The sequence below is a fragment of the Periophthalmus magnuspinnatus genome, chromosome 24, assembly GCF_009829125.3.
Source record: "Periophthalmus magnuspinnatus isolate fPerMag1 chromosome 24, fPerMag1.2.pri, whole genome shotgun sequence".
Taxonomy (NCBI): Eukaryota; Metazoa; Chordata; class Actinopteri; order Gobiiformes; family Gobiidae; genus Periophthalmus; species Periophthalmus magnuspinnatus.
Genome location: NC_047149.1, coordinates 1,389,162 through 1,414,116, shown reverse-complemented (window position 1 = coordinate 1,414,116; position 24,955 = coordinate 1,389,162). Strand labels below are relative to the sequence as shown.

The window sequence follows — 24,955 nt, the reverse complement described above, 5'->3', positions numbered from 1 at the left end:
TGGGGTCCAGGGCCCATTGCTAAGGGCTGTCTGGTCCCTGTATGACCGGAGCAGGGGCTGTGTTCACCTTGCCGGCAGTAAATCAGACCTGTTCCCCGTGCATGTTGGACTCCACCAGGGCTGCCCTTTGTCACGAGTTCTGTTCCATGTATTTATGGACAGAATTTCTAGGCACAGCCACGGGCCAGAGGGGGTCCAATTCGGTGACCACAGGATCTCATCTCTGCTGTTTGCAGATGATGTTGTCCTGATGACTTCATCAATCCAGGACCTGCAGCAGGCACTGAGGTGCTTTGCAGCTGTGTGTGAAGCGGTTGGGATGAGAATCAGCTCCTCCAAATCCGAGTCTATGGTTCTCAACCGGAAAAGGTGGCTTGCCCTCCCTGGGTGGGTGGTGAGTCCTTGCCTCAAGTGAGAGAGTTGAAGTATCTCGGGTCTTGTTCACAAGTGAGGGAAGGACGGAGCGGAGCGTGAGATTGACAGGCAGATTGGTGCAGCGTCCGCAGTGATGCAGTCGCTGTATCAGACTGTTGTGGTAAAGAAGGAGCTGAGTCAAAAGGCACAGTTCTATATTTACCGGTCAATCTATGTTCCTACCCTCAGCTATGGTCATGAGCGCCGAGTAATGATTGAAAGGATAAGCTCACGGACACAAGCGCACAAAATGGGTTTCCTCCTCAGGGTGGCTGGGCACTCTCCTAGGAATAGGGTGAGGAGCTTGGTCACATGGGAGGAGCTTGGAGTAGAGCCGCTGCTCTACTCTGTTCAGGATTCCTCTTGGATGCCTCCCTAGGGATGTGTTCAGGACACATCCCATCTGGAGGAGTCCCCGGGGAAGACCCAGGACACGCTGGAGGGACTATGTCTTTTGGCTGGCTTAGGAACCCCTTGGGGTCCCAAAGAAGGAGCTGGAGGACGTATCTGAGGTGACAGAAATCTAGGAGTCCCTGCTTAGACTGCTGTTCCTGTGACCCGGCTCCGGATAAGCAGAAGAAAATTGATGGATGGATAGCTCCAGAGGTACCAGTGCATTGTTAAACTCCATATTACATAAACCTGGCTTTACCGTAACTGTCCTTGACCATCATGTCTTTAGTGATGGGCAGAACATGTCTGTCTCCAAAGACCTCAGCATGGTTCACCAGAGCCTCCTTCACCGTCTTGTACCCGGCCAAGACCACCACCTTCTGAGGGCCCATCCACACCGTGAATACAGGGCCATACTGTTTAGAAAGCTAAAACAAAAACACAAGAAAACATGCACTTTCAAACGATACTGCTGTAAAATTAGTGTTCAACTTCTTTTGAGGTTGCTGATTGCTGTTTATTTTACTTACAGTACATACTTATTTTATGCATTTATATATTTATATCTAACTATCACTTATAAGTATAAATAAACTGAACATTTTACCATTAAGTTTTATGAAAAAAGCTTTCTGCAGTGTCCCTTGTTCTACTGTTAGCTCTTATTTACTCATTACATTTTAGTTTGTTTAAAAATTTTGTTTAACTTTAACTGTTGCCTTATCAAACTTTAAATTTAACTGTTGTCGTTCAAATATTTAAACTTGGCCTTGGTCAGCTGATGCCTAGCAATGCTGTCAATTTGTTGTTATTAAAGTAAATTTCTTTATTTACGGACACAATAGCAAAATATAAATACCACGATAATGTAGCAGTTATGTCAAAATCCCAGTCTGTCCCTGTGTTTATCCCTCCCCTCTGTGTCAGAGCCTGGAGCTGGGCAGAGATTCTGGCTCCTCCTATGCACACCTGCAACTAATCCATAGTCAAGTTGCACCTGGGGAGGACAAAGGGACCGAGGACCTGACACTCAGCGCCAGATGGTCCGCATATCCTCAATGGTGCTGCTCTGCTTGGCTCAGTCTCGTTTTTGCATTTATGCCTTTTTTCACTCAGTTGGATATCTTTGTTCTCTACCAGATCCCGCTCCCTGAACGTGCACTGTGCTTCCGTCTCCGACCCAGCTCTCCATGACCGGTACAAACCTCTCACCGTCCGTCTCAGTTCACCTCAACCAGTGCAGACCCCCTCGTCTCTGACCCTGCTGCCCACGCCCCGCTCAAAGACTACTGCACATGATCCCGCTTTCAACTGTCTGCTCCATCAAACTTTTTGCATAAATTTATCTGTAAATAAACATTGTTAATCTTTTCACCCAAGTTCTGAATATTTGGTCGCCCTGTCAATCGTTACGACTAAGACCAAACAAGGTTCATTGCAGCAGTTACAAAGAGGCGTTAATTTTTCAGTATAAAGTGAATTGGAGTTGATGGAGCAGGAAGAAAATTATAAAGAAAATTAAATCAAGGCCAGTTATGTCGCCTGAACCGGTGTTACCGAGGCCTCACCCTGGAGCCAGGCCTGGGGTGGGTGCTCGACAGCAAGTGCCTGGTGGCCGGGCCTTTCCCCATGGGGCCCGGCCGGGCTCAGCCCGAAGGAGTGACGTGGGGCCGTCCTCATGTGGACCCACCACCCGCAAGAGGATCCGTAAGGGGCCGGTGCATGAAGAGCTGGGCAGCGGTCAAAGGCAGGGGCCTCAACGACCGGATCTCTGGACTAGATATAGTCGGCTTCGCCTCCACGCACAGTTTGGGCTCTGGAACCCAACTTCTTGAGAGGGGCTGGACTTTCCATTTCTCTGGCGTTGCCCGCGGGGAGAGGCGGCGAGCTGGTGTGGGCTTGCTAATTGCCTCACAGCTCAGCCGCTTCGTGTTGGGGTTCACTCCAGTGAACAAGAGGGTCGCGTCCCTGCGCCTTTGGGTTGGGGACAGGTCTCTCACTGTTGTGTCGGCCTACGGGCCAAACAGCAGTGCAGAGTACCCGGCCTTCTTGGAGTCCCTGGGAGGGGTACTAGACAGTGCACCGACAGTGACACCTGGAGGGGCGTGATTGGGAAGAACGGCCTACCTGATCTGAACCCGAATGGAGTTTTGTTATTGGGCTTCTGTGCTAGTCACAGTTTGTACATAACAAACACCATGTTCGAGCACAAGGGTGTCCATCGGTGCACGTGGCACCAGGACACTCTAGGTTGGAGGTCGATGATCGACTTTGCTGTCGTGTCATCTGACCTCCGATGTCTTGGACACTCGGGTGAAGAGAGGGGCTGAGCTGTCAACCGATCACCACTTGGTGGTGAGTTGGATCCGCTGGGGGAGGAGGAAGCCGGACAGACCTGGCAGACCCAAGAGTATTGTAAGGGTCTGTTGGGAACGCCTGGCAGAGCCCTCTGTCAGAGGGGTCTTCAACTCACACCTCCGGGAGAACTTCTCTCTGATCCCGGGGGAGGTTGGAGACATGGACTCCGAGTGGGCCATGTTCTCCATCTCTATTGTCAATGCGGCCGCTCGTAACTGTGGTCGTAAGGTCTGCGGCGCTTGTCGCGGCGGCAATCCCCGAACCCGGTGGTGGACACTGGAAGTAAGGGATGCTGTCAAGCTGAAGAAGGAGTCCTATCGAGCCTTGTTGGCTCATGGGACTCCTGAGGCAGCCGATGAGTACAGCGTGCCGCGGCTCGTGCGGTCACAGAGGCAAAAACTCGGGGTTGGAAGGAGTTCGGGGAGGCCATGGAGGAGGACTATCGGACGGCCTCAAAGAAATTCTGGCAAACTGTCCGACACCTCAGGAGAGGGAAGCAGTGCTTCACCAACACTGTTTACAGTGCGGGTGGAGAGCTGCTGACCTCGACTGGGGATGTTGTCGGGCGGTGGAAGGAATACTTTAAGGATCTCCTCAATCCCCCCGTCATGTCTTCCGAGGAGGAAGCAGACATTGGGGACCCGGAGGCGGACTCGTCCATCACCCTGGCTGAAGTCACCGAGGTGGTTAGCAAGCTCCTCGGTGGCAAGGCTCCGGGGGTGGACGAGATCCGTCCCGAGTACCTCAAGTCTCTGGATATTGTGGGACTGTCTTGGCTGACACGTCTTTGCAACATCGCGTGGCAGTCGGGGACAATACCACTGGAATGGCAGACCGGTGTGGTGGTCCCTCTGTACAAGAAGGGGGACCGGAGGGTGTGTTCCAATTACAGGGGAATCACACTCCTCAGCCTTCCTGGTAAGGTCTATTACAGGGTACTGGAGAGGAGAATCCGACCGATAGTCGAACCTCGGATTCAGGAGGAGCAGTGTGGTTTTCGTCCTGGTCGTGGAACACTGGACCAGCTCTATACTCTCCATCAGGTCCTCGAGGGTTAATGGGAGTATGCCCAACCAGTCCACATGTGTTTTGTGGATCTGGAGAAGGCATTCAACCATGTCCCTCGTGGTGTCCTTTGGGGGGTGCTCCGGGAGTATGGGGTCCGGGGCCCTTTGCTAAGGGCTGTCCGGTCCCTGTATGACCGGAGCAGGAGCTGTGTTCGCATTGCTGGCAGTAAGTCAGACCTGTTCCCGGTGCATGTTGAACTCCGCCAGGGCTGCCCTTTGTCACTGGTTCTGTTCATTATATTTATGGACAGAATTTCTAGGCGCAGCCAGGGGCCAGAGGGGATCTGGTTCGGGAACCACAGGATTTCATCTCTGCTATTTGTGTATGATGTTGTCCTGATGGCTTCATCGAGCCAGGACCTGCAGCAGGCACTGGGGCGGTTTGCAGCTGAGTGTGAAGTGGCTGGGATGAGAATCAGCTCCTCCAAATCCGAGACCATGGTTCTCGACCGGAAAAAGGTGGTTTGCCCCCTCCGGGTGGGTGGTGAGTCTCTGCCCCAAGTGGAGGAGTTCAAGTATCTCGGGGTCTTGTTCACGAGTGAGGGAAGGATGGAGCGTGAGATTGACAGGCGGATCGGTGCAGCGTCTGCAGTGATGCGGTCGCTGTATCGGTCCGCCTTCCGGCTCAGCTCTCGATTTACCGGTCAATCTACGTTCCTACCCTCACCTATGGTCATGAGCTCTGGGTAATGACCGAAAGGACAAGATCGCGGATACAAGCGGCCGAAATGGGCTTCCTCCACAGAGTGGCTGGGCGCACCCTTAGGGTAGGGTGAGGAGCTCAGTCACACGGGAGGAGCTCGGAGTAGAGCCGCTGCTCCTACACGTTGAGAGGAACCAGTTGAGGTGGCTCGGGCATCTGCTCAGGATGCCTCCTGGATGCCTCCCAAGGGAGGTGTTCTGGGCATGTCCCACCGGGAGGAGGCCCCGGGGAAGACCCAGGACACACTGGAGAGACTATGTCTCTCAGCTGGCCTGGGATCGCCTTGGGATCCCACTGGAGGAGCTGGAGGATGTGTCTGGGGTGAGGGAAGTCCGAGAGTCCCTGCTTAGACTGCTGCCCCCGCGACCCGGCCCCGGATAAGCGAAAGAAAATGGATGGATGGATGGATGGATGGATGGAGCAGGAAGTATGAGCATGAGCATTTCCTGTTTGGAATGCAGTGGCTAGCATTATAGTTATGTTCATGTATATACACAAGCTATGAGTATGAATGGGCACAGAGCTGCTGTTTGGCACATTTGTCTGACAAGGAAATTTGAATCTTAATATCAGCAACACGTTTCCTCTTGCCTCTGTCTGCAAAGCTGAGTCTGGGTCTCTCTGCGCAGGTGAGGCTGGGTCTGTCTGCGCAGGTGAGCCTGGGTCTCTCTGCGCAAGTGAGGTTGGATCTGTCTGCGCAGGTGAGGCTGGGTCTGTCTGCGCAGGTGAGGCTGGGTCTGTCTGCGCAGGTGAGCCTGTGGTTGTCTGTGCAGGTGAGCTTGGATCTATCTGCGCACGTGAGCCTGGGTCTGTCTGGGCAGGTGTACCTGGGTCTGTCTGCGCAGGTGAGCCTGTGTGTGTCATTCAAAAAGCATTTGGTTTGCTCTGCTGTCACAGCATGCATAGTCCTCATGGTGTGTTTCCATTTTCTTTTGTAAGAACATAAGAGTACTATAGAGTTCAACTAGAAAAAAGTAAAACCGACATAAGAGGGACATGGACAATTTTAAACAGCATTATAAAAAAGGAATCCAGACAAAATGGTTATCCTCAGTTTTTCATTGAAAAGGACAAAACGGAATATGATATGAAGGTGGCTGCCCACAAATTCAATACTTTTTTGTTAATATAGGAAAAGAGCTCGCAGAAAAAAAATTGATCCTACGGATAGTAATGAGCATAATCTTATAAAAAGAAATTCACAGTCTATGTTTTTAAAACCAGTAGATGAAATTGAGCTTAGTGCTGTAGTTAAAAGTTGTAAAAATAAGACATCAACTGATTATCAAGGCTTGAATATGACTCTAATAAAAACTGTAATTAATGAAATTGCAAAGCCACTAACCTATATATGCAATTTGTCCTTTCAAACTGGCACCTTCCCTAAACAAATGAAAATGGCAAAGGTAATTCCTATTTATAAAACCGGCAACAAGCATCACTTCACAAATTACAGACCTGTTTCAATACTACCTCAATTTGCAAAAATTTTAGAAAAACTTTTTAATAATCGTCTGGAATCATTCATAGAAAAGCACAAATTGCTTTCTGATTGTCAATATGGGTTTAGAGCCAACAGATCAACTTCATTAGCATTAATCGATACAATTGAGGAAATAACTAATTCATTAGATAAGAAAAAATTTGCAGTTGGATTATTCATTGATCTAAAAAAAGCCTTTGACACCCTCAACCATCAAATTCTAATTCAAAAACTAGAGTTATACGGAATCAGGGGAGTTGCCTCAAAATGGGTAGAAAACTATTTATCAAACAGGCAACAGTTTGTGAAGCTGAATGAGAGTTGCTCACCGTATCTTGATGTTACCTGTGGTGTACCCACAGGGGTCAGTATTGGGTCCGAAATTTTTCATTCTGTATATCAATGACATTTGTTCTGTTTCTAAGATGTTGAAGTTGGTTCTATTTGCTGATGATACTAATATTTTTTGTTCGGATGGTAATTTGAACAAACTAATGGGAACAATAAGTTCAGAAATGGAAAAGTTACAAGTGTGGTTTAAAAGAAACAAGTTAACATTAAATTTACACAAAACAACTATAATGTTTTTTGGAAATAGGAAGATAGATAATGAAGTAAAGGTGTCAGTGGAAGGAACTATTTTAGAGAGAGTACAGCAGAGTAAATTTTTGGGGGTAATAATAGATGATAAATTAAACTGGAAGGAACATATTAAATACATTAAAACAAAAGTAGCTAGAAGTATAGCAGTATTATCACGAGCGCGGGAAGTATTAGAGTTAAAATCTCTCCAACATTTATTTTTTATTTACAATTTATACTTTTCTTTGATATTACCGTATTTAACTTATTGTGTAGAGGTGTGGGGGAACAATTACAAAACAAATATACAACCCTTAGTTATTCTTCAAAAACGAGCAGTTAGAATTGTGCACAAAGTGGGATTTAGGGAGCACACAAATGATTTATTTTCACAGTCTAGATTACTAAAATTTGAGGACTTGGTGAAATACCAAACCATGCTTATTATGTTCAAAGCAAGAAATTATCAATTGCCTCCAAACATTCAAAATTTATTTAGTGAGCGAGAAGGGAATTATAATCTTAGAGGAACGGCAAAATTTAGACACGCTAAAGTGCACACTACAAGGAAGAGCTTTTGTGTCTCAGTCTGTGGGGTCAGATTATGGAATGGGCTGAGTGAAGATTTAAGGCAATGTTCAAATATTAGGCAATTTAAAAAACTGTATAAATGTCATATTCTGTCCAGATATACCAAAAGAAAATCCTAATTAATGGTAGCAGTGGTGATATGTATACTTTTTTGTTGATAGAATGGTTCAGTGATGATGTACAGGAAAGATTATGGTGATTTTTGTGATAATAACATGAACAAGGAGAATAAGAATAACAAGAATAATGAATATAATAATAATTAAAACTGCAAGCAGTGATAAAGGCCCTCGCCACCCCTTGCGACCGCGGGGTACACGCCACCGCGGAGATCCCGCCTTTCGTTCCCGCTTACATCGCCCCTCCCCCCAAAATCAGCGTCTCAGTAATACTACTCCATTCATTCCAATGAGACCATTTATGACATTGTCACGCCTGAACGGTTGGAAATAGGGGTTTGTCTTCATTGGCTTTTTTGTTCAGTATGATGAGAGGAATATGTGTACCAAATTTCAATGGTCTATGACAAAGTAATTATTTTTCATCCCAGTTAACCAAAGCCTATGTATTTCAATGAGAAATGTCAGACGTTGCCATGGCAACACCTTTGAAAATAGAGATATGGTTTCTTTGACTTTTTTGTTCAGTATAGCAATAGCAAAGTCCATGGCAAATTTCAAATGTTTGTGACAAAGTAATTTTTTTACGTGCCATTTAAAATTTCAAGGGGGCGCTGTGGAGCTATGTAATATTTGACATGTGAATTGCATATCTATGCACTCAGATGAATATTTTGAACAAAACGTATATTAATGCCGGGAATTAGGACACTGCATGTTTGAGTTACGGGCCATTTAAAACTTCAAAAAACATACTTTTTCTTTGCAGGCTGGCCACACCCATATTTTATAATTTAGGAAATTCCAAAAGAGTTCCCTATAATACCACATGGGTTTAGTTTATTTTTACCAATTTGTAAGTTTCTTGAATAAAAATCCAATGCACCAAAAATACAAATGTGAGAGGTAAAATTTTGGAAAAATGGGGTTCCGCCCACAATGGCCGACTTCCTGTAGGGTTTAGGGTGGGGCCATAATATAATTTTTTACTTGTCTTGACATGTTCTATGTTTGTACCAAATTTCATTTGTCTACGATGAAAAAGGTCTCTCATTGCCGCAATGTATTTCAAATTTTGAGGTGGCGCTATTGAGTCATTTTGTTACGTTAATTTTTTTGCGACATGAAAATACAAAATTTTTTGCTAATCTTGAATTGTAGGCCATAGTTTGATGAGTGTAGAGCATCTATTTAGTCTACAACAAAGTCCAGTACTCTGAACCCCATTCATTTCAATGACACATTTATTATGTTACCACGGTAACATAGTTGAAAATAGAGGTATGTTGTCATTGGCTTTTTTGTTCAGTTTGCCAAGCCAAATGTTCATGTTGAATTTCAAATGTTTACGTCAAAGTAATTTTTTTGGTACAATTCAAAATTTCAAGGGGGCGCTGTGGAGCAATATCATGTCTGACCGATGTAAATTGTATATGTATGTGTTCAGATCCACATTTTGAAAAAAAAAAGTATATTAATGCCAGGAAATAGGACACTGCATGTGTGAGTTATGTGTAATTTAATACTTCAAAATTTTGCTTTTTTATTTGCAGGCTGGCCACACCCACATTTTATGATGTAGAAAAATCCAAGACAGTTCCCTATAATCCCACATGGGTCTAGTTCATCTTGACCAATGTGCAAGTTTTTTGAATGAAAATCTAAGGCGCAAAAAATCCAAATGTGAGAGGTAAAATTTTTGAAAAATGGGGTTCTGCCCACAATGGCCGACTTCCTGTAGGGTTTAGGGTGGGGTCATAATATAATTTTTTACTTGTCTTGACATGTTCTATGTTTGTACCAAATTTCATTTGTCTACGATGAAAAAGGTCTCTCATTGCCGTAATGTATTTCAAATTTTGAGGTGGCGCTATTGAGTCATTTTGATATGTTAATTTTTTTGAACATCAAAATACAAAATTTTTTGCAAATCTTGAATTTTAGGCCATAGTTTGATGAGTGTAGAGCATCTATTTAGTATAAAACAAAGTCCAGTACTCTGAACCCTATTCATTTCAATGACACATTTATTATGTTACCACGGTAACATATTTGCCGATAGAGGTATGTTCTCATTGGCTTTTTTGTTCAGTGTGCCAACCCAAATGTCCATGTCGAATTTCAAATGTTTAAGTCAAAGTAATTTTTTTGGCCCAATTCAAAAGTTCAAGGGGGCGCTGTGGAGCAAAAAAAAATCTGACATATGCAAATTGTATATCATTTGGTGCCGATGAAGATTTTAAACAAAATGTATATTAATGCCGGGAAATAGGACACTGCATGTGTGAGTTATGCACACTTTAACACTTTCTCACATTGTGCCCCATCATAAATAAGGCCCCTGTGATTTTTTTCACACGTCCACGACAAATCGATTGTCTTCTAAGAATTTTTGAAAATGAAATCTGAAGAGGGCGCTAGAGAGCCATTTTGTGAGAGAGTGCCTTGATTTGCATATCATTGCGTTCAGCTCACAAATGTGCATAAACGCTGTATTAGCGTTTTCCCAACAAAAAATGTGTGAAAGAGAAATATTTTTTGGAAATATTCCAAAAATTGAGATTTTGTTGAAAATTCACCCTGACCACACCCAAAGTCATAATCAAAATGTAACTGATAATCTTTAATCACACATGGGTTTAGTGGGATTTGACCAAATTTGACGTGTTTCTAATGAAAACTGTGCGAGAAAATGTCCTGAATGCGAGGGTGTGCACTTTTGTCGTTCACGGGTTTGATCCAATATGGCCGACTTCCTGTACATTTTAGGGCGGGGCCATAATATCATTTTTGTCATGTCCCGACATGTACTATTTTTTTATGTGAGTTTCGGATTTTTACGTTGACTTTTTTCCGAGTCGGGCTCCCATTGGCCCCATGAAAATCAAAGTTTGAGGTGGCGCTACCGAGTCGTCTTTCGTTATTTTTTCTCGGGGTCTTTTGTGACAATTAGAGCTCGTCGAGTTCTAATTTTTGACACCACTCACTGCCATGTCGGGGCGTGTTTACTACTTGATTTTTGCCATTTTCCACGCTCCGGACGCGGTTTTAATGAGTCCCTCGCCGGGACCGAGTCCCAGGCTCGGGCCTAATAATAATAATAATGGAATTTTTTTTTCCACCCATTATTTTTCTCCTAAACCATAACAGCTACAGTCATGTGACTTTCTCACATTGTGCCCCATCATAAATAAGGCCCCTGTGATTTTTTTCACACGTCCACGACAAATCGATTGTCTTCTACGAATTTTTGAAAATGAAATCTGAAGAGGGCGCTAGAGAGCCATTTTGTGAGAGAGTGCCTTGATTTGCATATCATTGCGTTCAGCTCACAAATGTGCATAAACGCTGTATTAGCGTTTTCCCAACAAAAAATGTGTGAAAGAGAAATATTTTTTTGAAATATTCCAAAAATTGCGATTTTGTTGAAAATTCACCCTGACCACACCCAAAGTCATAATCAAAATGTAACTGATAATCTTTAATCACACATGGGTTTAGAGGGATTTGACCAAATTTGACGTGTTTGTGATGAAAACTGTGCGAGAAAATGTCCTGAATGTGAGGGTGTGCACTTTTGTCATTCCCGGGTTTGATCCAATATGGCCGACGTCCTGTACATTTTAGGGCGGGGCCATAGTATCATTTTTGTCATGTCCCGACATGTTCTATTTTTTTATGTGAGTTTCGGATTTTTACGTCGACTTTTTTCCGAGTCGGGCTCCCATTGGCCCCATGAAAATTAAAGTTTGAGGTGGCGCTACCGAGTCGTCTTTCGTTATTTTTTCTCGGGGTCTTTTGTGACAATTAGAGCTTGTTGAGTTCTAATTTTTGACACCACTCACTGCCATGTCGGGGCGTGTTTACTACTTGATTTTTGCCATTTTCCACGCTCCGGACGCGGTTTTAATGAGTCCCTCGCCGGGACGGAGTCCCAGGCTCGGGCCTAATAATAATAAGAAGAAGAAGAAGAAGAAGAAGAAGAAGAAGAATAAGAAGAAGAAAAAGGAAAAGTAGTTAATACTAAGAAGTAAAGTAAAAGGAAGCTGGATGAAATTTTTGTTCAAAGTTTGAATCAGAAGAACGGGGTGGGATTAAATAAGTGTACACTTCTTCCCACATCCCTTTTGAGAATGTTCAATGTTTTTGTGGAAGGTAATTTATTTTATTTTATGGACTGTAATGACATGTACTACATGATTTATGAACATACTCAAATAAAATTCAAATTCAAATTCAAAATTCAAATTCAAATTCAAATTCAAACATAGATGTTTGCGAGCATCTGATACTCGTGCTGTAAACACAAGTCAATACCATGGGTGGATTTTTCACACACAAGTGGAGGCAAGTGTCTTATCCAAGGGAACAACAACACTTTGCACTACAGCCACTTAATTAAGCAGCAGACTCACCTTTGCCTTTAATACGCAAACAAGTACACAAACTTTAGCGTAGTGCAAATATTGTGGTGAATAAGTAACCTGATCTGATTTTTAGAGTTTGGTCTCACATTTCAAATGTCAAACCAACCCAATATTAATCTAGGTCGGTTCATTTGCCTTGCCTATAGTTTAAACTGAGTTGGGGGACTGCTCAGATTTATATGATGACCATCAAAATGGAAATGTTTGTTTGAGATGTTTGTTTATGGTTAATGTCTCTGTACTCACTGGGCCTATCCATATGGAAGTTAGCACTAAACACAATTCAAATGACCTGTTGTTCACACAAGAAACTACTTAAGTGACTGTCAAATCCATATTTGAATGGCCCAAATTACCAAATCACAGTTTCCTCATCACAAACAGACCTGGAGTTGTGTTTTGTTTCATTCACACACATTTAACACATAAACCCTTCATATTTAGACTGAGTTCTTGTTTCAAACAGAAAACATTCTGTTCCACCTTTTGATGTCAGGTGGTAATACGTGATATTGTAACATGGCTTAAACCGTCTTAGAGTAAATTTTGCATAAAATGAATGATTGTAAGTTGGTACAAAGTGTCTCTCCTGGCAAAGATAATGTAATAAACTAAACTAAATGAATTCATTATTCTATAGTAATTGTTATAGTCTGAAAACTGCAGAAATTATTCATAATTTCTTCTAGTAGTTTGTCATATTTAAAGATCCTGTATCACACAAAATGGACTCTTTTGAGCTTTAAGCCGTGTTCTAATGCTGTTCCCTCCTTTCAAAATGCTCTGTTCCACCTTGTGATGTCATGAAGTGGTAGTTTTCAAATTAACAACTACCTTTTACTTTTAGTTCCGTAGAGATTGGCAATTACCGGACTGAAATTATCTAAATCATTCTAGTATGTAATTTAAAAACACAGTGGAGCACTTCCTGTATGATCACAGGACATTACAAGGCGGAGCAAGGTGTTAATAATATACATATATATATATTTATATATATATATATATATATATATATATATATATATATATATATATATATATATATATATATATATATATATATATATTAAAAACGCAGTGGAGCACTTCCTGTATGATCACAGGACATTATTATTATTATTATTATATTAAGTTCACCTGTGTTAGGGTCTCGTAGGGCTTCTTCAGGTCAATCTGCAGCAGGTTCCCCAGGATTGGAATCGGTTTGGGTCCTGGGGGTCCCTGGTCCGAATCCAGGTTATTGTAGACCAGGTAGACCAGGAGCAAGACCAGGACTAACCCCAGAACTGAACCAGGACTGGAGACGAGCACTTCAGGCAACCCCATTGGACCAGTTGCTGTGGTTTAATACAGACCTATGGTGACTCAGGCATTTAACAGAGAAGGGAGGAGCTTAGCTTTAGAGGTTGTTCCAGGTCAGAGGAAGAGACAATGTAATAACTTACAAAAGTCTACGCAGCAACAATATTCAACTGAGTTTACTGAAGTCTAAACCAGGTCTAAACCAAAATTTAACTAGGACTAAACCATTACTAAATCAAAACTAACCCAGGATTAAACTAGGTCTAAACCAAGACTAAAGCAGAATTAAGATGGGACTAAACCAGGACTAAAGCAGTAAACAAGATTATATATATATATATATATATATATATATATATATATATATATATATATATATATATATATATATATATATATATATATATATATATATATATAAATAAATGTGTGTGTGTGTGTGTGTGTGTTTGTTAAGTTAAATATCCCTTTTTCTGACTTGAGCAATATATAGTACAGTGTAATACATTGTAGACAGGTGAGTCTGGGTCTGTCTGCGCAAGTGAGTCTGGGTCTGTCTGCGCAGGTAAATCTGGGTCTGTCTGCGCAGGTGAGTCTGGGTCTGTCTGCACAATTGAGTCTGGGTCTGTCTGCACAGGTGAGTCTGGGTCTGTCTGCGCAGATGTGCCTGTGCAAAAAAAAAAAAAAAAAGCTTTTTCTCTGCTGTCACAGCATGCATGGACCATATGGTGTGTTTCCATTTTCTTTTGGTGGGACATAGATGTTTGTGAGCATCTGATACTCGTGCTGTAAACACAAGTCACTATCATGGGTGGATTTCTCACACACAAGTGGAGGCAAGTGTCTTGTCCAAGGAAAACAACAGTTTGCACTACAGCTACTTTCACCCCACTTAAGCAGCGGGCCTTTAATATACAAACAAGTGTTGATGTTTGAATGTAACAAAGATTGTGTTGTATAAGGGATTTGATCTGATCTTTAGAGTTTGCTCTCACATTTCACACATTTTGATGGATTTACAAATACAGTCTGTGATTATTTTTTAATGAATTGTATCAGTTTTATCAAATCAACCCAGCCTTAATCTAGGTTGGTTCATTTGCCTTGCCTGTTCCACCTTGTGATTTCATGAAGCAATAACTTTCATTTTAACAGCTCCTTTTACAAAGCATTCAGTAGAGATTGGGAATTCCAGGCCTGAAATTTTCCAAAAGATTGTAGTGAAATTGAATGGAATTTAAAGAAACTTCATACTCAACGAACCCAGAATTAAACCAGGCCTAAGTCAGAATTAAACCAGGTCTAAATCAAGTCTACTTGGTTAATATATTGTACAGAGTAACAGTACTCTTACTCGAGTACAAGTTGTGTTCCTCTTCCCTCTGTGAGTGAGTCTAAAGTGACTGGAGCTTTATTTAACAATATGAAATTATTTGAACATTTGTGTTTCTGGCTCCTTCAGATATGATTTAGTTTGTCCGATTCTTTGTCTTTCCTTTGAAAATACCAGATTTTGCTTCTTTTTTTTTTTTTTTTCTACAGTCACTTCAAATGATAACTCAGATGTTACCCAAGAACTTTTTGAGTCCCCACATACTATTTTACTGTAGTAATTCTGGCTCTGGTTTAGTGCAGTCTCGTGTGGACAGAGTGTTTCTGTTGGTTAAAGTTGAGCAAAAGTTAATGTTCACACACACAGTGTCCCTGACCAACTGGTGCTGAGGAAACACAGAGTAATACTGTGAAATGAGCTGCCATGAGCATGTACAAGTGTCTGTACAAGCTCAAGTAATAGTATCAGTAGTAATATCAGTAGTGACAGTAGTAATAGTAGTAGCAGTATTTTTTGTACCAGTAAACAGAAGTGAAAATTGTACTGTAATTTCTCTCCACTTGGACTGGTGCCCGATCCTTTGTGATAAAAGAGTTTAAGAATGACCTTAAGTCCACATCACACAGATGACAAGATAAAAATGTAAAAGGTTTAAAAACTGCTGGAAGAGAATCCATTGAAAAATATGTGTGCAAAACAGTTTGTGTGCAACTGAAGTGTAATATTTTGATTTATCTGTGACATAATTTGTCATATTCATATTTTTTATTTGTCTGTGACTTTGGTAGTTAACTAAGTGTAGTTAAAATACTGTAATTCCTGTGTAATTCCGGAGTTGTCCAGGTCTGATCCATAACAAAAGAAAAACATAAAATCGGTCAACTGGACCAGTCGTTGTAAGAGTGAAGATGTTTGGCTGCTCATCCAAGCCACTTCTTCAGTTCTGGTCAGATTACTGGTGGACACTGCCTTATATCTGTCTGAAGTGAGGAGCTAACTATACTGGAACTCAAAACAGCTATTGCTTACACATTCTGTTTGCCTAGGTCTATTAAGTTACCCAAAGTGTGCACCGTTGTCGTGATCCCTGTTTGCTGTCCTCCCGTGCTGTGTTCCCCCCTCCCTCACCTGCCTGTCTCCGGAGCTGGGCGGAGTCCTGCTCCTCCTGCGCGCGACCAGACACTCGGCGCCGGAACATCCGCGTGTCACACACCTCCGCCCGAGACCCAGCTCCGGACCTCCCTGCACCTGCACTTCTACCTTGGTATGGTCTCACGTAACCCACGCCTTGCATGTATGTCTTCTCCTGCTCACGGATCCGCACCCAAGCTCCCCAGCTTCTCTGCATCTAAGAACTGAATCTGTCTATGAACTGCGCTGTGAAGCACCCTCGTTCCCCGGTCTTGTGGATTATTGAACTGTTATTATTGTGCACCCACGTTTTGTGAATAAAGACATTGTTTAACCCTTCGAGAGTTGCGCACTTTTGGTCCCTCCGTCTTGCTGGTTACGACAGAACGTTCTGGCCAGAAATGGACCAAGCGGACTCTAGACCGGAAGCTACTCACCATGGCGACATGCTTGGGCAGCACGAGCGGACCATTCGGACCCTGTTGGAGCATAATCAGTCTCTGGCGCAGCAGGTGTCGCAGCTCGGCAATCAGGTTACTATGCTGCTTGCGCACCTGCCTCCTACTGCTGTCGCCACTGGACCCGCTACACCGCCCCATCCTCTGGAATCTAGGAGCACCGATGCGGACCCGTATGCGGGGCAGCCGGACCTCTGCCGAGGCTTCCTGTTCCAGTGCCTCTTCGTGTTCCAACAGCGCCCAGCCCGTTTCCCCACCGACGCAGCCAGGATACGCTACGTCTGTGGGTTGCTCAGGGGTAGGGCGCTCCAATGGGCGGAGGCTAGGTTCACCAATTCTGCTTTTGACAGCACGGACTTTGAGACTTTTTAAAATGAATTCAAGTTGGTTTTCAGTCATCCCCACTATCGAGCTGACGGCACCTCCTGCATGCTAGGCATAACTCAGGGTTCCAGGTCAGTGGCGAGTTTACTATTGAATTTTGGACACTAGCGGCCGAAGTGGATTGGTCAGATAGCACGCTTAAGGCTGTATTCTCCAGGGGACTAAATGACATTTTAAAAGATGAGTTAGCCTCACGGGACGAGCCCCCTGACCTCAGGGCTTTGATTACGCTGGCCAATTGGCTACGGGAGCGTCGGCGGCAGGCTCGTCACTCCCCTGTTCGGACCGCGGTCCGCCCCCCGTCACCGGCTGTGGAGGAGCCTATGCAAATCGGGAGTGCGCACCTCACAGCCGAGGAGCGTATGCAACACCGCGCAGCAGGGGAGTGCTTCTACTGTGGAGTGAGGGGGCATTTTATTGCCTCCTGTCCAGCCCGGCCAAAAGGAAGGGCCCACCAGTAGCCCTGGGAGTACTGGTGGGCCAGTCGCAGATCCCAGCTCACTGTTACAAACTTCAGCTCCCGGCCACTCTCTGTCTCCGCTCGAAGACCTTGTCTGTCCAGGCCCTTGTGGATTCCGGGGCTGAAGAAGACTTTATTGACCAGCAGTTGGCAGAGCAGTGGGGAATCCGCCTGGAGCCCTTGGATCGTCCCCTCACCGCTTGTGCCCTCAATGGACTGCTTTTAGCCCATGTCACCCACGTGACGGAACCGGTTACCTTGCTCCTGTCCGGGAATCACCGCAAGGACAGAAAATTCTATGTCGTCGCCAACCCTTCCTCGCCACTGGTTCTGGGCTATCCCTGGCTTAGGTCCCACAACCCGGTTATTGACTGGGCCCGGGGAGAGGTAGCTGGGTGGAGTTCTGCTTGTCATGTGGGGTGTCTGCGGTCAGCCTTGCCTCCTACGCTTCCCCGCCTAGGGACTTGGTCCCGAAGGCACCTGACCTATCCATGGTTCCGGAGGAGTACCACGACCTCCGCGACGTTTTTAGTAAGGACCGGGCCCTTTCCCTGCCTCCGCATCATCCTTATGACTGTGCCATCAACCTCCTGCCTGGGGCTCCCTTACCCACGAGCCGCCTCTACAATCTGTCTCAGCCCGAGAGAGAGAGACTATGGAGCGGTATATCCGGGATTCATTGGCTGCAGGTATTATTATTATTCATTGGCTGCTTCTTCAGTTCTGGTCAGAATCAGAAGAAGCGGCTGGACACTGCCTTATATCTGTCTGAAGGGAGGACCTCACTATACTAAAACTAAAAACACCTATTGTTTACAGTTTCTATCTGTAGGCTGTACACTGTGCTGTGCACTGTGTACACTGCGCACTAAACAGCCACTCTATAAGAAAATGTGCCAACACAGTTGTGAGAGCTCCTCTGGACCCCAATCTGCTGTACATCTCAATGTCAAAGACACTAAACACTCCTCTGAAGATGGTGAGTTACAGATCTTAGCCAGAGAAAAGAAATAGTTTGAGACGGGAGTTTAAGAAGCTATTTTTCTTAGGAAAGACAATCCTTCTCTGAACATGAGAAGGATTCCCCCATCTATAACTCCATTCTCAGACCTAAAGCAAAACAAAGAACAGTAGGTCTAGCCAGGATACTAATAGGTGTAATATCACTCATTAGGGGCTTGAATGACTATGCTAAGTAGGACTCAGGCACAGTGCACACTTAGAGTAAGACAATAGACCTAGCCTACAAACAGAAACTATAAACAAAAGGTCTGTTAGTTTCAGTGTAGCTTCTCCTTTCACATAGATATAGGCAGTGTCAAGCAGTAATCTGACCAAAATGTTTTGTCCACTTGACAAAATTACATTTTTTTGTTTGCTCTGTCATTAAGCACAAAGAGAGCCATTCAATTATCATTGTGACATAGACAACGCAAGTTTATTTATGTAGCACAATTTGTATATAAAGTAATTCAAAGTGATTTACAGAATAAGAAAGACATGAAAATCACAATACAACAAATTGAAACATAACTAATCATAAATGATCATCATAAAATGAACATTAAAAGAGAGTCATGCAGATTAAAAGCAGTTCAATCATATGTACAGCTAAACAGTTTTGAGGCTGGATTTAAATATGGTCAACGTAGAAGCCCATGTTTAGTCCTGACTCTGGGCACCAGCAGGAGGCCAGTCCACAGAGTGTGAAATGGTTCATAAGGCACTAACACATAAGAGATGTACTTTAGTGCTAGGCCATGGAGACACTTGTTCAAAAGCAGAGCTGAAGCATTTTGGATGTACTGCAGTTGAGTTTAGGCTCATTTGGAGAGGCCAGTGAGCAGGTAGTTACGAAAGTCTAACAAAGACAAATGCATGGATACGTCTCTCCAAGTCTGGTTTTGACAGTATACCTTTGACTTTGCAATGATTTTTAGATGCTAAAAAGCTGCAGATGTTATTGATTTGATGTGGCTGTTAAAGTTCGAGTCCATTATTACCCCTAGATTTCTAGCCTGATTTGAAAGTTTTAGAAAGAGACCGGAGGTGACTGCTGACACTTTCTCTATGTTTCTGTGGACCAAAGATGATGATTTCAGTCTTGCCTGAGTTTAACTGGAGAAATTAGTTTTGCATCCACACGCTGATCTGTTGGATGCAGTGGCAGAGTGAATCCACTGGTTCATATTCACCTGCTGCCAGTGAGACATAAATCTGACTGTTATCTGCAGACTTGTGGTAGGACACATTATTGCTGTGTATTAACTGGTCTAATGGCAGCATGTAGAGATTGAACAACAGGGGTCCCAGGATTGACCCCTGGGGCCCTCCACAGGTCAGGGACATTTTATCTGAGACACATTGTCCAATTTCAATAAAGTACTTTCCGTCATGTAGATAGGACTTAAACCAGTGTAGTCTCTGGTATGGCCAGAGATGCCCTCTCAGTCCTCTAGTCCCAATGATCCCATGATCCACAGTGTCAAAGGCAGCACTCAGAGCTAACAGGATCAAGACTGAGACTTTGCCTGCATCATTGTTCAGGCGGATGCCATTTGTCACCTCGATAAAAGTAGTGCCTGCATCATTGTTCAGGCGGATGCCATTTGTCACCTCGATAAAAGTAGTCTCAGTTCTGTGGTGGGGTCCAAAACCTGACAGGAAATATTATTAGGCCCAAACCTGGGACAACATCTTGGGGAGGGACTAATTAAGACCGGGTCCATACCCCGGAAAATGGCAAACATCAAGTAGTAAACATGACTCAACATGCCAGTGACAAGCATAAAAAATTAGAACTCGATGAGCTCCAACTGTCACCAAAGACTCTGAGAAAATGTAATGGAAGATAACTTGGTAGCGCCTCCTCAAACTTTGATTTGCATGGGATCAATGGGAGCCCGACCCCGAAAAAAATCAACATAAAAATCTCAAACTCACACCAAGAATAGAAGATGTCAGGACATGACAAAAATGATATTATGGCCCCGCCCTAAACCATACAGTAAGGTCGGCCATATTGGCTCAAGCCCAGGAATGACAAAAGCGCACACCTTCGCATTTAGGACATCTCCTCACACAGTTGTCATTGCAAACGCTTCAAATTTAGCCATAACCCACTAAACCCATGTGCAATTAAAGATTATCAATTACATTTTGAATATGACTTTGGGTGTGGTCATGGTGAATTTTCAACAAAATCGCAATTTAAAAAAAATAAAAAATAAATCTCTTTCACACATTTTTGTTTGGAAAAAGCCAATATAGCGTTTTATGCAAATTTGTGAGCTGAATGCAATGATATGAATTTAAAGGTGGTGTCTAACAAAATGCCTATCTAGCACCATCTTCAAATTTTATTGTCAAAATTTCATTGAAGACAATTTGTCCTGTGGACTTGGGAAAAAAAAAAAAAAAAAAAAAAAAATATATATATATATATATATATATATATATATATATATATATATATATATATATATATATATTTGTTATGGACTTGAAATAAAAAAAAATCACAGGGGCCTTATTTGTGATGGGCCACAATGTGAGAAAGTGACAGACTGTAGCATTTATGGTAGAAAAAAAAATGTAAATAACCTATGGTAGATATTGATCATATTTTTACATAAGTTAATTGTCAGTTTCTGGAAAAATGTTGAGAATAAGAATTCAAAAATACAGGAAGTAGTACCGAGTTCTCAAACAGAATCCCTCTGCCTATGTCTTAGAAAAGTCCAGAAAACGCAGAGACAAATTACACACAAGGAAGGTATTTTTCTGGCACTTTAAACCTTCATTTACCTGCCATATCTGCTACACATGTCCAACTAAGAAGTCAAATTATTATTTCATTAAATTAATTGATAATTAAAAAAAAAAAAAAAGGCAAGATTTTTAGTGAAATCCTAAATACAATGATATGTATGTTTTCATGAAATGAGCTGTCTAATCCCTCATATGTGCTTTATTTATTTATTTATAGTGGACAGTGCATGTTGACCAACAGTAACTGTTTAACATGCCAGAATTAGCCAAGAGGCTAGTTTTCATCTGTTGTCCGTTGCCATGATGTACAGATGGCTCCTTGCAAATTTAAATAATTTACAGAGGACACAGAGAATAAAATAAAAATAAATGTGCATTTACAGGTGTGGTAAAAAGGTAGAAAAGCATTAAGTCTTGAGCAGTGAATCATAGCAAAGACAAGCGAAGTGAATCAGCTTTAACCATAGTCACTATTAACCTTAACTTAAATCCAAACCGTAACCTATTTTATCTCAGATCTGAACTTTAAACCATGTTGTTGATCTAATAATACAGGATTTACTACATCTAATAATTCTGGGAGCTGATTTTTATAGTCCATTAAAGAAGACCTATTGTGTTTGCATCTGCTATATTTATAATCTATCTATGTCATAATTTGCACATTTAAATCACAATATCTGATGTCTGTGTAATCCCCCTGTAGTCGTTCAGGTCTGATTCATAGTAAATGCCGAAAGTAAATTTTGTCAACTGGACAAAAGGTTGTAGTAATGAAGATGTTTAGCTGCTCATCCAAGCTGCTAATTATGCTAATTATAACTCAGGCACAGTGCACACTAGACCTAGCCAACAAACAGAAACTGTAAACAAAAGCTGTTTCCAGTTTCAGTGTAGTTAACTCCTCCCTTTAGACAGATATAAGCCTGTGTCCACCAGTAATCTGATCAGAATTTGTATGAGTCTCAGGTTGTAGTCATGATAACCTCTTAACGAAGTGGCCCTTTTGAAAGCAAAAAATTCCTTGAAATTTTGCAAACTTTTTTAGATTCAAACTGTATAATATAGTGTTTGTGCATTTCAATGACTTGGACATAATTGCATGCTACTTAAAGTTCTATCTTTAAAAATAGCTCTCCAGCGCCCCCTGCACAGTTGTGGAATAGGATTGATTGTTGTAAATTAATGAAATTTGGAACGTACACTCTTTTATTTGTCAGGGTTCATTAGTGGAATCCCAAGAGTGTGTAAAGCAGTGATGAATGTAAAGAATAAATGCTATATAGTAATCATGAAAATAAAGAAAAAGGGTGTCAAGACTTTTGACAGGCAGTGTAGCTGCAGCACTGAGCCATGATGCACTGTACAGCAGACCCGTGATTGACCCGGAGGGGGCAGTATAGTTGTTCCTCCCCTCTGGTCTGACCCTGGCTGTTCCCCACAGCCAGTGCACCTAACAGACTGCTCATGTTGTGGGCTCAGTTGAGGTGAGGGCATTTCACCATTCCAAACACTCATATTTTATATTTATATAGCAGGACACAGTGGGACACATCTGACCACATCTTCATCTTTAGGAAGCAAATGTTTGATATCTGCCTTCACAAATGCAGTGCAGTAGAGTTTAGACCCTGTACCACCTTCTACACACAGTATGACGAAGTAGTCATATATGTCCTTGTATTTGTACTCTACTTGTTGTCACGTTTAGCCTTGTTTAAGAAAACCGCATACATATTACATTTTTCTGTGTCATCTAGAGACCTACTGAAATCATTTAGTTTGAACATTCATTTAACAAAACAAAAGCATTGTCTTATTTTTTTTTTATTTGTCTAATACAAACACACAAATTCATGCTTTGGCCTGGATCAGAAGTGTAAATGTGCTGGAAGGAGTTTACTGGCTGCACCACATATGTTTTTGTTCATTTATTTCATTTTAAAATAAATTTGATGAAAGGCTTGGAGAGGAGTGAAGAAGAAACAATCTGAACTATGTCACAGGATTGATGGGAAGAATACTTCACAATGTATTTTACTGAATGCCTGAATTAAAAGTATTTTGTAACGTATTCTGTTACATGAGAACATTTGGTGGTATTGGTACTTTCTTACAATCAAAGGAATACGCTGTGTAGGCAAGGCCGCGCCAGACATTTTTGGCTGGTGGGATTTAAGGTCTTCAGTGTAACAATAGAGCGTACCACTCACCTGCTAACATTTTTGCCTTTTCACTCCTACTTGAGTAATATTTGTATTGAAATAACAGTACTCTTACTTGAGTAAAAGTTGTGGTTCCTCTTCTCACTGTGAGTAAGTCTGAAGTGACATGATTTGAACATTTGTGTTTCCTTCAGATACAATTTAGTTCATCTCTACTGGGCGACAGTTGGTAGAGTGTTTGCCCACTGACTACACACAGTGACTATGTTAAATAGCCAGAGATGGGTCTTGAACCAGTAACCTTGTGTTTCAAAGGCATGCAGACTACCATTGACAGCAGGGATGCTGGACTGTTGGAGCCACTGGTTTCAAGTTGGTTTCTCTGCTGACACAATCAAGTAGGTCAGTGCCACTAACATGTCTGAGTCACTTTTTAAAATGTAGTTTAAATATTAGCTGTAAGTGCTGTACTGTACTCTGAATACTGTCAAATGAAAGAATTCTGTGTGTCTATTGCTAATGTTTACACAGTGCTTATATATGGGGTTTATAGATGGGGTCTTGTTCCTTTCTATTAAAAAGGGGATTTTTGACTTCTATGGGGTATTAAAGAGGGGGTATTTGATTTCTATGGGATATTAAAGAGGGGGTATTACACTTCTATGGGCTATTGATTGCTAACACATAACATATTTTGATCAACATGTTTTGTTGTTTTGAAAATGCTATATCTGCGCAAAACAATGTATGTCCAAAAGGAGGATTTGAATGGGGTCCAGGAGAGATGTCTAAAATACTCAAAGATGCATGGATGACATCTAACACCTCTTCAGACATGTTTTTGATGAGGGAACATTATAACTTAGTAGAAAACTCCCAAAACTCTCATTTGGATAATACCTCTTCCTTAAACCATACATCAAAACTAGGCAGGGGTTGATGCTCTTAACATAATTTCATTGTTTTTTTGTGATGATGAACATAAAATCTTGAATCCTGACTCAATCTTGAATGATTGACACATACCCATTCCCATATCCCTCCAGAACACTCTAGTGATAAGAGTGTGTAGCAGCAGTGTAGTGCATGATCAGGAGGTGGTCACACTCTGAGAAGACCACAGCTGTCAGGTCCATGTGTCTGCTCCTCCCAAGAGCAGGGCACGTCACTATGGCTCTTATTTAAATGGCCCATATTACACTATTTTCTGATCTATGCAATAATGGTGTTTCCTCATCAAAAGCATACCTGGACTTGTGTTTTGTTCCACTCCACACTCGGTGACTTGACCACTACCAATCATTCATGCACACACTGCTTTCATATATTGGGCAATGTAGGTGTAGGGTCTTACATAAGGACACAACAACAGAACTTAGTCTGAGTGGAAATCAAGCCTCTGAACTTCAAGTTGGGTGATGTTTTTTTAATTACCATCGTGGTATTGAAATTGGTATTAAGTATCGTGTCTATTCCATCCATCCATCCATCCATCCATTTTCTTCCGCTTATCCGGGGCCGGGTCGCGGGGGCAGCAGTCTAAGCAGGGACTCCCAGACTTCCCTCACCCTGGACACGTCCTCCAGCTCCTCCGGTGGGACCCCAAGGCGTTCCCAGGCCAGCCGAGAGACATAGTCCCTCCAGCGTGTCCTGGGTCTTCCCCGGGGCCTTCTCCCGGTGGGACATGCCCAGAACACCTCCCTAGGGAGGCGTCCAGGAGGCATCCTGAGCAGATGCCCGAGCCACCTCAACTGGTTCCTCTCAACGTGTAGGAGCAGCGGCTCTACTCCGAGCTCCTCCCGTGTGACCGA

The 24,955-nt window shown here is 42.6% G+C and overlaps 1 protein-coding gene across 1 annotated transcript in view; it reads right to left on the bottom strand.

The window, feature by feature from the left end:
* Positions 1-13,478, bottom strand: part of LOC117393155 (cytochrome P450 2K1-like) — a 36,026-nt gene extending 22,548 nt beyond the window's left edge. The window contains exons 1-2 of the mRNA XM_055232315.1: positions 13,278-13,478; positions 1,067-1,235 (exon numbers count right to left, since the gene is read on the bottom strand). Of these exons, the coding sequence (XP_055088290.1) occupies positions 1,067-1,235; positions 13,278-13,466 (358 nt within the window). The 5' untranslated portion in view covers positions 13,467-13,478. The remainder of the gene's footprint in view (positions 1-1,066; positions 1,236-13,277) is intronic.
* Positions 13,479-24,955: the final 11,477 nt, after the last annotated feature.